A 13,324-nucleotide genomic window follows, 5' to 3' on the forward strand; every position below is an offset into this window, starting at 1 on the left:
GTAGAAGCTATTTAGGAACCTCTTAGACCTAGACTTGGTGCTCCAGTACCGCTTGCCGTGCGGTAGCAGAGAGAACAGTCTATGACTAGGGTGACTGGAGTCTTTGACAATTTTTAGGGCTTTCCTCTGACACCGCCTGGTATAGAGGTGGCAGGAAGCTTGTCCACGGTGGTGTACTGGGCCGTACGCACAACCCTAAGTAGTGCCTTGCGGTCGGAGGCCGAGCAGTTGCCATACCAGGCAGTGATGCAACCAGGATGCTCTCGATGGTGCAGTTGTAGAACCTTTTGAGGATCTGAGGACCCATGCCAAATCCTTAGGGGGAATAGGTTTTGTCGTGCCCTCTTCACAACTGTCTTGGTATGCTTGGACCATGTTAGTTTGTTGGTGATGTGGACGCCAAGGAACTTGAAGCTCTCAACCTGCTCCACTGCAGCCCCATCGATGAGAATGGGGGCGTGCTCGGTCCTCCTTTTCCTGTAGTCCACAATCATCTCCTTTGTCTTGATCACCTTGAGGGAGAGGTTTTTGTCCTTGCACCACACGGTCAGGTCTCTGACGACCTCCCTATAGGCTGTCTCATTGTTGTCGGTGATCAGGCCTACCACTATTGTGTCATCAGCAAACGTAATGATGGTGTTGGAGTCGTGCCTGGACATGCTGTCATGAGTGAACAGGGAGTACAGGAGGGCACTGAGCACGCATCTTTACTTTAACTCAAGTATGACAATTGGGTACTTTTTCCACCACTGGTAGCCATGCAAAAACCTGTAACTGGAGAGCAACACAGAGTGGAACATGAACTTGATTCTCAACACACTAGTAGGCCTATATTATCCCAAGGGTTAATAATGTATATATATTTAGAAAGACTGCCAAATGCATTCATGCAATATTTCTAACTATTGAGAGTTTATCTTGAAACCCAGTATTGTGACATTATTTTGCATGAACGATCACCATCTCAAAACCTGTCACACTGAGCTTTTTCCATACACTGCAGTATGCTACAGGAGTCAGGATATTCACTTTCATTATGACAGGGACATTTCGTGTCGTGTCATGTCATGCATAATCGCCATGTGGATTACTGACGACGGTAACTCTGCGACGGTCCCTAAACATTTCCACAAGACCTCTTTCACGACGCCCCCTACATTTTCTGATGAAATCCTCTTCTGAAAAGTGGGCAGAGGAGTCGACCGACCGTACAAGGAAACGCAACCATGATTGTAAAAAACCAGAAGTATCGCATTGAAGTATTATAACGAGCCTGTCTATTTAGTTGATATCTATTGAATACTAAATTTCTCATGCGGATGCATTCCATGATTGTATTGTAATGAATTGTTGAGCTTTGTTGAAGTCTCGGATCAAGGTTTGCATCTGCACTGTCGCCGGGTGCTACGTGCGAGACTCTAACCAGCTTTTTCTCCAACCAAGACTAAAATGGATTGTATATTTTCGTTTATCCTGAATTTCTCAACATGCTATGACTCGCCAAGGCTTTGCTCACTTTCTACATTCACTACCCCTGTTTGTACGATGCTTACCGCGCGAAATAAGTCTAACCACCACTCGCAGGAAAATGTCTCCCATACCGCGGACAACATGGACGATGGTATTCACTTGAACAGGAGAGCTAACCGGTATGCTATTGCTAGCCTTTCGGTGTAAGAAGATGGATAAGGGACAACAGTAATGGATGTTTCACCTGCAATTATGGACAGTGCTCTGGAGTGCACACCAAGTTATTCTCAAATGTGTCGCTAGCAACTTCCAGCGAAACGAACAGCTCTCAAAATCAAGATTACGTTAGCTAGCCCGGTAACAGCTGCTCAAACTAGCATTATTAGCACTAGTTACCTAGATAACTAACGTTGGTTCTTGTTATCCTTTATTGCCAGACTAAAGTTTGTTTGGCATGTTTATTTTGGCAGTCTAGTTAATACACGAGTTATTAATATATTGTGAACTAGCTACTATATGTCAGCGTGTTAAATTGTCCTACACGTGTACGTTAGCTAGCTAACTAACCAAAAAGCTTTAACAAACTTCCCAGCAGCAAGCTGTCAAGCGGTATTCTTGATCGAAACTTTACTAATGTATCTTACATAGTGACCATTTGTTAGCCACAAGCCAGTATTGAGAATGTTTAGAAACATGAATCGCGAGGAACACTTTTCTGGTGTGAAGACGCCTCCATCCACTCCCGCCGGGCATGGAGTGGCCTCTCCCCGACAACCAAACCAGGAGCGCTCGTGGATGGGCATGTTCTCCGCGGTTTCTAGGCCTGCCCTGTCATTTCTGCAAAAGTATATACCATGGCGCCCTAGTACTCCTGCCATGCCTCACAATGTGACAGGGTGGGTCAGTGGGAATTTCAAAGATAACTTTGTAGAGGCAGAAAGCACATTTTTAGGACAACTGGACGACGTCTTGCCTGGAACTCAACACCATGCACATCATCTATCGTACCTGCAATACCAGCATGGTAGCCCTGGGCTAGCAGCGTCAGGTAATAGTACTCCGAGTTGGTTGACAGCAGATTCTCTTTACGAGTTAGGGATTCAAAATGCTGCTGAAATGGACTTAAATATAAGGCAACAAACTTCGGTAGGATACCTCGCAATCGCGAGAGGTTTTCTCAGTAATGTTTTGTTGAACGCAGCGTCGGCTCAGGAAATGAAACACCCAGACCAAGGGCATGTACCTGGTGGGAACGGTTGGTCATCTGACGCAGTGTCAGCCAGAGAAGATAGTACCGCTGGTAACTGGTGGGGTGGGCTTTGGGGAACCAATAGTGCCCAAGGGTGGCTGTCAAATGTGTCTTGGAGAAAAGAGTGCACTGGGGAAAACAACAGTAATGGTCATTGTTTTCAACCAGAGTGTGGTACAAAGGCTATGGTTACCAAGCCAACAGGGCTGTTTGTACAGTTCGATGATAACGAATCAATGGATGGCAAAAGCACTCGCGCCTCCTGCAACAAAGAGGAGCCAAAGGACAATGGAAGCCTTCAAACATCCACCTGGCCAGAATCTCTCCCTTTCCCTGACAGTTTCTCATTAGATCACTGGGAAACAGTCGGTATCAGTGATCATCTTGTCAGAGTTGGAGCTGTCACTGCCTGCAGTGAGGTGGCAGTTTTTACCCCTGACCAGGATAATGGTTATTCCAGTCTGGAAGAAGAACACTCCACCTCCAGACTGTACATGTTAAGGCCTCCCATTGAAGAGCTACAGGGGATCACAGAGATGAAGGAAGAGACCATCACATCTGACACACCAACACAGGGGAGCTCTGGAGAGAGTGGGCCAGAGAGGGATGCATCCAATCATAGAGAAGTGGGTGAGACTGCTGCCACTGGAGGGATGGAATTAGAGGAGGAGGAAGAGATTGAGGACTCTGACTTCTCAGACTCTGAGGAAGAGGAAACGGCGGCTGAGGGTCCATCAGTGTCTACCACCGCACTGCCCCCCTCCACCCCCCAGTGCAGTAACAAGGCCATCGCCTACATCATGGGCAGCCCCTGCAGCGACGACAGCCAATCAGACGACTCACTCAGCGAGGAGGATGACGATGGTTTCGACAGCGAGGGCTCGTCAGAATTCTCCAATTCCGAGTTGTTGGATGACGATGAAGAGGAGGATGACTCTGAGACTGAGAGACTGTGGAACTCACTGTGCCAAAGCAGGGACCCCTACAACCCCCAAAACTTCACCGCCCTCCTTACCAACCCCAGGACCATCCCCTCCACCTCTACAGCCACCACAGCCTGCTCCCCTCACACTTCACCCCCAGAGCAACCTCCCTCTCCACTCTCCTCTTCTTCCCCCTCTCCTGCGGAGGAGTTTGGCTCGGAGTCCAGCAGCAGTGAGGTGGATGAGGCTGAGAGCCTGAGGCTGTGGGACTCCTTCAGCACCTCCTCAGACCCCTACAGCCCATTCAACTTCCAGGCCCTGCTCAGGACTAGAGAGCCAGTCTGGACAAGGGCAAAAGCCGGGACAGGGGCGCGCTGTAAGAAGAGCAGCAAGACAACCCCCCGTCATGGACAGGGCCAGGGACAGAGCCACTCACCCCCCCAGTACAGGAAGGAGGAGGCAGAGGAGAGACTGGACAGTGGCTTCTCAGAGATCCCTCCCACCCCAGAGATCACCACCACGGGCTGCGTCACAGTCAAAAAGGTCAGTATTGGCGACTTTCTGGTAGGCCTAAAGAAAGCGCCACACACCTTGTTATTCATATGTTCCTCATTCTGTTTTTAGAAAATGGTAGGTCTGTTCTTAAATAGTATCAGTCACATTGTATTGTCATCCATGGGCATTGGTCACTCACATGACTGAAGTAAAATGTAATGAACCTGGCAATGACTCCTAAAATGACTGATCTTCCCACTCAGCAGGTAACTGCTGGAGGCTGTTTGTTAATAAGTAGCTGAAGAGGAAGCATTGTTTTATCTCCTGTGGTGTACTTACATACTGCATCGACATAAGCCGCTGGCCCCGCCAGACTTTCCTGACCCCGTGACTGACGTGATGTGACCAGAGTTTTTCTACATCACTTCGGCTCATGTGGTCTGGAAAGACGTTCATTAAAAAATAACAAATTATTGGATCTCATTCTTCAAACTTCTTATCCGACGTGGTTATCACACCGTTTTTGGGCTGGGTTGTTGTGGGAAAATTCTAACTTTACCACATTCTCTAACGGATGGATTTAGAATTTTGGAGTGGATTACTCACACAGCATACAGAAAGGGGAAGAGGGACTGACTGTGTATTAGCTGTTCTGTTTTTATCTGTTAGTATTCCTGTCTGACTGTGCAAGTGATGGAAACCTATGCAACAACCCTTTCCAACGCTCTCCTGTGATCAGCTTCCCATATTTGTACCATGGAGACCAGAGTCGGAGAGGCTGAGTGCACTTAGTGAACCTCTACAGCTCTGTATAATGTAATAAAACATTTTTCATTATAGCCATTCCCATTGAAATGTGCTGAAATCCTATGACTGATCAGTCACTCATAGGGCTGTAGCTAAAGCAGCACATTGACTGCTGTTAGACAGATGTGAATGAAGGCTGTAGCTAAAGCAGCACATTGACTGCTGTTAGACAGATGTGAATGAAGGCTGTTAGACAGATGTGAATGAAGGCTGTAGCTAAAGCAGTAGTAAAACTGTATCAGTACATTGCTGTGAAACGTCTCTCCTAGTCAGTGGAATGGAAGATAATCACCATGAGAGTAGACCTAGTCATCCATGAGCCCAATCCAACGGCTGTCTTTGATATAGTCCGGCTGTATTTTCCATGCCCTTTGTATTACATTATCCACCTATATTATTATCCACCCATTATTGATGTGAATGAAGGCTGTTAGACAGATGTGAATGAAGGCTGTAGCTAAAGCAGTAGTAAAACTGTATCAGTACATTGCTGTGAAACGTCTCTCCTAGTCAGTGGAATGGAAGATAATCACCATGAGAGTAGACCTAGTCATCCATGAGCCCAATCCAACGGCTGTCTTTGATATAGTCCGGCTGTATTTTCCATGCCCTTTGTATTACATTATCCACCTATTAGGAGCACACAACTGCCATGTTACTTAGCAACGGTGATAACTGAGCGAGACGGAAATCAAATTTCTCTGAAGCCCTTGTATTTTTATTTCTCTGGCTCGGCGCGCTGGCTCATAACGTTCTTGCAATGCTTCCACAACGTTCTCCCAACCCTTCAGCCCATGCCGAGCAGATTTCAGTGTCTTCCGTCTAATAACCTCCGCTCTGATGGTACTGGTGACCTCAGTAGGCTGCTGCTTATGGAGATGTATTGTCTCTGTGATGAGCTATCATCACACAGCCGATCACAGACCATCACACAGCCGATTTTCTCCCCTCTTTTTTTTCTTCGCCTCTCCTTGTCTCTGCCCAAACGGTTGCAGCTCCAGACGTGTAGTGTTGCCTCCCAGTGATGAGCAATGGGTATAAATCTCAATTTCATAGTCACATGAAGAATGCTGCTTAGAGGGCCTAGTTGAGTTTCTTAAATGGATTGAGTGAAATTTGAAAAAATGCAGAGAGCTCTGGATCAAGTGTGTTTTTCATTATGTGTATGAATGTCAGGGTTAGGACTACCGTTTTAAAATGGAAGTGTCTTTTGTTGTTGACATAATTGTAGGTTTCCGTTTTGGATGCTTTATGCACTGCAGTTTTTCCTTTCAGAATATTGAGGTAATATTGAGTTGACCTAGTTTTGTCAAGCTGAAATGTAGTCTAGTGAGTTTGAATGTATGCAGAAGTAAACTTGGCCTGCAGGTGTTTCAGTGAGAAGGTTCCAGTCTGTGGTGATGTATGTAGTTCTGTCTCTCTCCAGGTGGGTTTCTGTGATGAGGTGGATGAGTTCTACGCCAGCGAGGACGATGAGGACAGGCGTGGGCCGTGGGAGGAGCTAGCCAGAGACCGCTGTCGCTTCCTCCGCCGTGTTCAGGAGGTGGAGGAGAGCATCGGCTACGTGTTCAGCTCCACCTTCCGCCTCACCGTCTGCCAGAGACGACACCACAGCTGACCCCTAACCTCTGACCCCTACAACACAACTGATCGTAAATCATGTTTCTCTGTGACCCTCTAACATCCCTCCCTGTCCCTAAATCCTATTTTCAACAGACTGCATCAGAACTTCTTAGTCATCCCCCCTACCCAGTGATCCTCCCCCAACTCCCAAACCTTCAGACTGGATTTGCAGAAAAGACCACTTCAGAGCTGTTTACTAGACCAGTGGTTTCCAGACTGTTGACTAGACCAGTGGTTTCCAGACTGTTGACTAGACCAGTGGTTTCCAGACTGTTGACTAGACCAGTGGTTTCCAGACTGTTGACTAGACCAGTGGTTTCCAGACTGTTGACTAGACCAGTGGTTTCCAGACTGTTGACTAGACCAGTGGTTTCCAGACTGTTGACTAGACCAGTGGTTTCCAGACTGTGGGTCCGGACCAGTGGTTTCCAGACTGTGGGTCCGGACCAGTGGTTTCCAGACTGTGGGTCCGGACCAGTGGTTTCCAGACTGTGGGTCCGGACCAGTGGTTTCCAGACTGTGGGTCCGGACCAGTGGTTTCCAGACTGTGGGTCGGGACCAGTGGTTTCCAGACTGTGGGTCCGGACCAGTGGACTGTGGGTCCGGACCAGTGGTTTCCAGACTGTTGACTAGACCAGTGGTTTCCAGACTGTGGGTGGGGACCAGTGGTTTCCAGACTGTGGGTGGGGACCAGTGGTTTCCAGACTGTGGGTGGGGACCAGTGGTTTCCAGACTGTGGGTGGGGATCAGTGGTTTCCAGACTGTGGGTGGGGACCAGTAGTTTCCAGACTGTGGGTGGGGACCAGTGGTTTCCAGACTGTGGGTGGGGACCAGTGGTTTCCAGACTGTGGGTGGGGACCAGTGGTTTCCAGACTGTGGGTGGGGATCAGTGGTTTCCAGACTGTGGGTGGGGATCAGTGGTTTCCAGACTGTGGGTGGGGATCAGTGGTTTCCAGACTGTGGGTGGGGATCAGTGGTTTCCAGACTGTGGGTGGGGATCAGTGGTTTCCAGACTGTGGGTCGGGACCAGTGGTTTCCAGACTGTGGGTCGGGACCAGTGGTTTCCAGACTGTGGGTCGGGACCAGTGGTTTCCAGACTGTGGGTCGGGACCAGTGGTTTCCAGACTGTGGGTCGGGACCAGTGGTTTCCAGACTGTGGGTCGGGACCAGTGGTTTCCAGACTGTGTGTCGGGACCAGTGGTTTCCAGACTGTGGGTCGGGACCAGTGGTTTCCAGACTGTGGGTCGGGACCAGTGGTTTCCAGACTGTGGGTCGGGACCAGTGGTTTCCAGACTGTGGGTCCGGACCAGTGGTTTCCAGACTGTGTGTCGGGACCAGTGGTTTCCAGACTGTGTGTCGGGACCAGTGGTTTCCAGACTGTGTGTCGGGACCAGTGGTTTCCAGACTGTGGGTCGGGACCAGTGGTTTCCAGACTGTGGGTCCGGACCAGTGGTTTCCAGACTGTGTGTCGGGACCAGTGGTTTCCAGACTGTGTGTCGGGACCAGTGGTTTCCAGACTGTGGGTCCAGACCAGTGGTTTCCAGACTGTGTGTCGGGACCAGTGGTTTCCAGACTGTGTGTCGGGACCAGTGGTTTCCAGACTGTGGGTCGGGACCAGTGGTTTCCAGACTGTGTGTCGGGACCAGTGGTTTCCAGACTGTGGGTCGGGACCAGTGGTTTCCAGACTGTGTGTCGGGACCAGTGGTTTCCAGACTGTGGGTCGGGACCAGTGGTTTCCAGACTGTGGGTCCAGACCAGTGGTTTCCAGACTGTGGGTCCAGACCAGTGGTTTCCAGACTGTGGGTGGGGACCAGTGGTTTCCAGACTGTGTGTCGGGACCAGTGGTTTCCAGACTGTGTGTCGGGACCAGTGGTTTCCAGACTGTGGGTCGGGACCAGTGGTTTCCAGACTGTGGGTCCGGACCAGTGGTTTCCAGACTGTGTGTCGGGACCAGTGGTTTCCAGACTGTGGGTCGGGACCAGTGGTTTCCAGACTGTGGGTGGGGACCAGTGGTTTCCAGACTGTGGGTCCAGACCAGTGGTTTCCAGACTGTGTGTCGGGACCAGTGGTTTCCAGACTGTGGGTCGGGACCAGTGGTTTCCAGACTGTGGGTCCGGACCAGTGGTTTCCAGACTGTGTGTCGGGACCAGTGGTTTCCAGACTGTGGGTGGGGACCAGTGGTTTCCAGACTGTGGGTCGGGACCAGTGGTTTCCAGACTGTGGGTCGGGACCAGTGGTTTCCAGACTGTGGGTCCGGACCAGTGGTTTCCAGACTGTGTGTCGGGACCAGGGGTTCAGGTGGGTTGCTTGTGCGTTACAAAACATAGATATACTTTTTTAATGCGTTTTTGTGATGGAAAAAAGCGTTCTTCGTAAACTTAATCATCTAAATAGAAAGTGTGTACAAAAGACAATGGACCTGTATATTTTTCCTCATAAAAATGGCTTAAAATATCATTTTTAATTTCAGCTTCAGTAAAAAATGTGTAGACTTACGGGAAATAAGCTTTACATCTGCAACATTTTTACTTTGTTCTGTGCATGTTTTTGTTCCACCTCAATTTATGGGAGTAAAACGTTTGGGAACCCCTGGACTAGAAGACATACCCTCACACCTCTCTCTCCTGACCCCTTACTGTCAGTCTTGGGTGTTGAAGACTTGATAATACAGATTTTCTTCCTGCCTGCTTCCTGATCGTTTGCTGTTTTGTTTGAATCTCAGTGGAGTGATTACCTAATATAGGATATGATTAAGGGCGACTGCATATTGCTAACTAGGAGGTATACAGGTAATGTAAAGGTAGAAGGGCTTACTGGTTCCAGTGGGACAAACACAGAGCAGGTATTCTGCTGAGCCGTGTGCTCAGTAACCTGACTGGAAAACAGAACTCTACACAAGACACTTCAGCCAAAAGTGTCTTTTATATTTAGTTTTAAAATTGGTTTTATTAATTTGTCCCGTTGATTTAAACTGCGCTTTTGGCGTTGCTCCGTCCTTCTCTCTGACACATCCATTTGGGTTTCTGCTCTCAGTAGTGTTCTCAGTTTCATGTCATTGTGATCTGAACCCAGGTCAGTATTTAAGGGGTTCGGTATAATCCTACTCTGCACCCACAGCCAAATGTCACACTGCTCTCCGGAGCTGGATTGGGGTTTAAGAGCTTTTGGAAAGCAAACTTGGTTTTGAATTAATTTATTATTTCCTTTTTATAAATGTTATCTTCCTGTAAACCATGCCATGCAGAGTACACACTAACATTGACAGTGTTGTATTTGATTTGATCCTAAGCAGGGGTTGTAAACCTACAGTATGAAGTGTAAAACACTCCTCAACTGTATTGGTGGTTAGTGTTAAAACCAAGCCTGTGTTGTAGTAGTGTCTTCCTGGTTTCAATCATTTCTCAGGACCAAGTTTGGGAAAGCCTGATTGAGCAGTCGCTCTTATTGAGAGTGACTTACAGGTATTTATTGCCAAACAAGCAGGTATTTCTAGTGAACAGTCAGTAGAGCTCCTCTGACTATTTCTGGGCTGAAGTGAAGGCTATAAGGGTTAAGTGGAAGTATGTGCATGATCCTTGTCTTAAATGGCCTCCTTTCCTCTATCTACTTCCCTCACGGTGGTTCCTAGAATAAACAATTGCTTTAATCTATCTACAATTTGCACCAATAGACCTTCAATAATGCTTTCTCAAATGTAAAGCTTGCATCCATCAATGGTCATCTTGGAAAGGAGATGTGTTAAGGAAGCCCTTCTCTAGCTATAGCACATCTTAAGTGCTTTTCATGAGACCCAAAGTCACTGAACTTAAACCTCTTACCCTTACTATTTAACCCTGTGACGCTTCTACGGACCCAGCGTTGTGTATCTATTGTTGAGGGGTTAGTGTCCCTACTGTGGATAAAGGATTAACCTCTGTTGTGACCAGGTGGGGGAAAAGCAGGGATGTGAAACGCACGTTATTCTGAAGTGATTCTCAGAATGAAAAAAATACAATATGAAAGCTGTGCTCGGATCTGAAGAATATAACTCTTTAACTTGGTGTTATTTTAGTCAGTACAATTAACATGAAATTGTTTTATTTTTGTAAAATTTAGAATAAGTTAGTTGCGCTGCATAACTTATACATTTTGAATCCATATTCATTGAAAATAAATCAATATTGAATTATGAATGAGGTTTGTCTTGTTTCTTGCCCCATATTTCCTAGCAAATAATTTACTGGTCTAAATTTGTTTGACGTTCATGGTTTTTAAATCTGCTTCGGGTGCAACACCGGACTGGAGAGAGGGTTGTGATGATCATCATAAAAGAGCACTTGACCCCAAACTGGTACTGCACCTTTAAACAGTGTACAAAACATTAACAACACCTGTCTTTTGCCCTCAGCAGCCTCAATTCATGACGGCATGGACTCCACAAGTTGTTAAAAGGATTCTACAAGGATGCTGGCCCATGTTGGCTCCAATGCGTCCCACAGTTGTGTCAAGGGTGGTTGGATGTACTTTGGGTGGTAGACCATTCTCGCTCGATACACACAGGAAACTGTCGAGCGTAAAAATACAAAATAAAAACAGGGGAGTTACAGTTCTTGACACAAACCGGTGCGCCTGACACCTACTACAATACCCCGTTCAAAGACACTGTAAATCTTTTGTCTTGTCATGTTGTGTTGATACAATGCTATGCTGTTGTCTTAGGTCTCTTTACGTAGTGTTACGGTGTCTCTTGTGATGTCTGTTTTGTCCTTTATTTATTTAAATCCCAGCCCCCGTCCTCGCAGGAGGCCGTTTGGTAGTCCATCATTGTGAATAATAATTTATTCTTAACTGACTTGCCTTGTTAAATAAAAACACATTCACCCTCTGAATGACACACATAATCCATGTCTCAAGGCTTAGAAATCCTTCTTTAACCTGTCTCATCCCCCTTCATCTACACTGACTGAAATGGATTTAACAAGTGACATCAATAAGGGATCATAGCTTTCACCTGGATTCACCTGGTCAGTCTGTCATGGAAAGAGCATGTGTTCTTAATATTTTGTACACTCAGTGTAGATGGGTTTGTCACTAGCTACCACAGACACAAAGTTATAAAACAATTTCTACAATTTATCTTCCTACATTCAGATTTGAACCTTAACGCTAACAACACTGTTAACCTTATGCCTGACCTTAAATGAAGACCAAAAAGCACTTTTATTTGTTGATTTTTACAATATAGGCAATATTTACTTTGTGGCTGTGCTATCTAGTGGAAACCTGAATATAGTAATCCACTTTTCTACTGTCCACACAGTAAAAACAATTCTGAATGTACTTTAACATTGTATGCACCTGGGCTGTACTAGGCCCCAGTATTTAGCATGGGAGTCAGTGGATGTGTGGTTCTTAGCAACTGGAGCCAGTCAGCAATGTGAATGTGCAGTATGAGGTGAAAACATGCACAGATGCAAACAGCTGTCAGAGACCAACAGACCCACCTCCCCAGAACACCACAGGCATACTCAGCCTAGAAAGGATTATAGAAAGATTTCAGCCTCAATCCTAGAGGCACTCAAAATCGGATAAGAGATGGGTGGCTAAATATATAGAGAAAAACAAATCCTTCTACAGATCATTATGGAAAGTGGATACATGGCAATCATTTTAATACATTAAAACCAATGATGTACGTATACAAACACTTGGATTTGTCCGTGGTATTTGTTGAAGATACTTAAAAGTTATATATTTTTTGTAAAAAAAAAAAATTTTTAATTGAATATTGAAACACAATCTACAGTGAAGCTGCTCAACATTGACATTACATTCAGTCGTCTGATTCCCATAGTTTTTTTGTTATGTTCCATTATCAACCAATAGAGGTCGCTCTTGCTTGTTATAGCAGGAGCGGACCAGTCGATCGACTGAGATGGTGGAGATCTCAATTGCATACTGCTCACGCCCTCGTCTCCTTAAAACCTATTGGATGAGAAAGTCAGAGCTCCGTCCACTCTGACCTTCTCCTGTAATGAGTTTTGAGAAGGAGACGAGCAGAGGACGCGAGGAGATCTTCCCGAGGACTATGCAACTGCTTTCTGTTCAAAACGATCATCATAATTGTGATTTGCTGCGTTACAACATGAGACATTTGCTTATTAATGAATTGACATGCATTGCAGTAACCTTTTTGCAAACTAAGTAGCATTCAGTATGTGGTTACATTTATTATTTGTAGAAAACTGAAAAGGTGTCGGATAGGACCAAATTTTGATTGTTGGATGCAGATTTAATCCATTTAATCAGTGTGTGGCTTTCAGAGTTTTTGTGGTTGCATTGTAAAAATATGAAGAACCAATCAAATCTGAAACAGTTCAGTTGAGATTAATCTATATTTTCTCATTTATGTGACCTGTGCGGCAAAGTCTGATCAAAGTCTGAGAACTCTATTCCTCCTCTGATATTCGGTGCTCCGCCTGCAGGTCCATCCTGGCCAAGGAAAAGTTAATCTGGGACTGGCCAATGCTGTCATCTCATTGGCTGAATGGAATGCCTGGAGGTGGTGCCTAGGAGGAGATTAAAGGCATGTCTCTCTCTAATGAAAGGGGAATTGAACAGCTGTGACGTTGCCACCCACCACCAATCCAAAGAGAACTCTCTCGCCCTTCCTCTCTCTCCCCCTCCCTTGCTCTCTCTTCATCTCCCTCTCTCTCCATCTCCCCATCATCACTGCATATATAATTACTGCCAGCCTGGATGGGGTCATGTGACATTT

General features: G+C 46.4%; 1 protein-coding gene across 1 annotated transcript; it reads left to right on the forward strand.

Moving 5' to 3' along the window:
- Nucleotides 1–10,739, forward strand: ppp1r15b (protein phosphatase 1, regulatory subunit 15B). Its single transcript, XM_021610381.3, has 2 exons — nucleotides 1–4,185; nucleotides 6,371–10,739. Exons 1-2 carry the CDS (start codon nucleotides 2,152–2,154, stop codon nucleotides 6,560–6,562), a joined length of 2,226 nt encoding a protein of 741 aa, XP_021466056.3. The 5' UTR covers nucleotides 1–2,151; the 3' UTR covers nucleotides 6,563–10,739.
- Nucleotides 10,740–13,324: the final 2,585 nt, after the last annotated feature.

This window comes from Oncorhynchus mykiss, chromosome 7 (genome assembly GCF_057628025.1).
Source record: "Oncorhynchus mykiss isolate SJ-2025 chromosome 7, ASM5762802v1, whole genome shotgun sequence".
NCBI classification, from domain to species: Eukaryota; Metazoa; Chordata; class Actinopteri; order Salmoniformes; family Salmonidae; genus Oncorhynchus; species Oncorhynchus mykiss.

Excerpts from the sequence above, each read along its gene's own strand:
- ppp1r15b (XM_021610381.3), top strand. The coding sequence starts at position 2,152 with ATGTTTAGAAACATGAATCGCGAGGAACACTTTTCTGGTGTGAAGACG. Across the intron at positions 4,186-6,370 it reads GCTGCGTCACAGTCAAAAAG|GTGGGTTTCTGTGATGAGGT; the intron begins GTCAGTATTGGC and ends GTCTCTCTCCAG.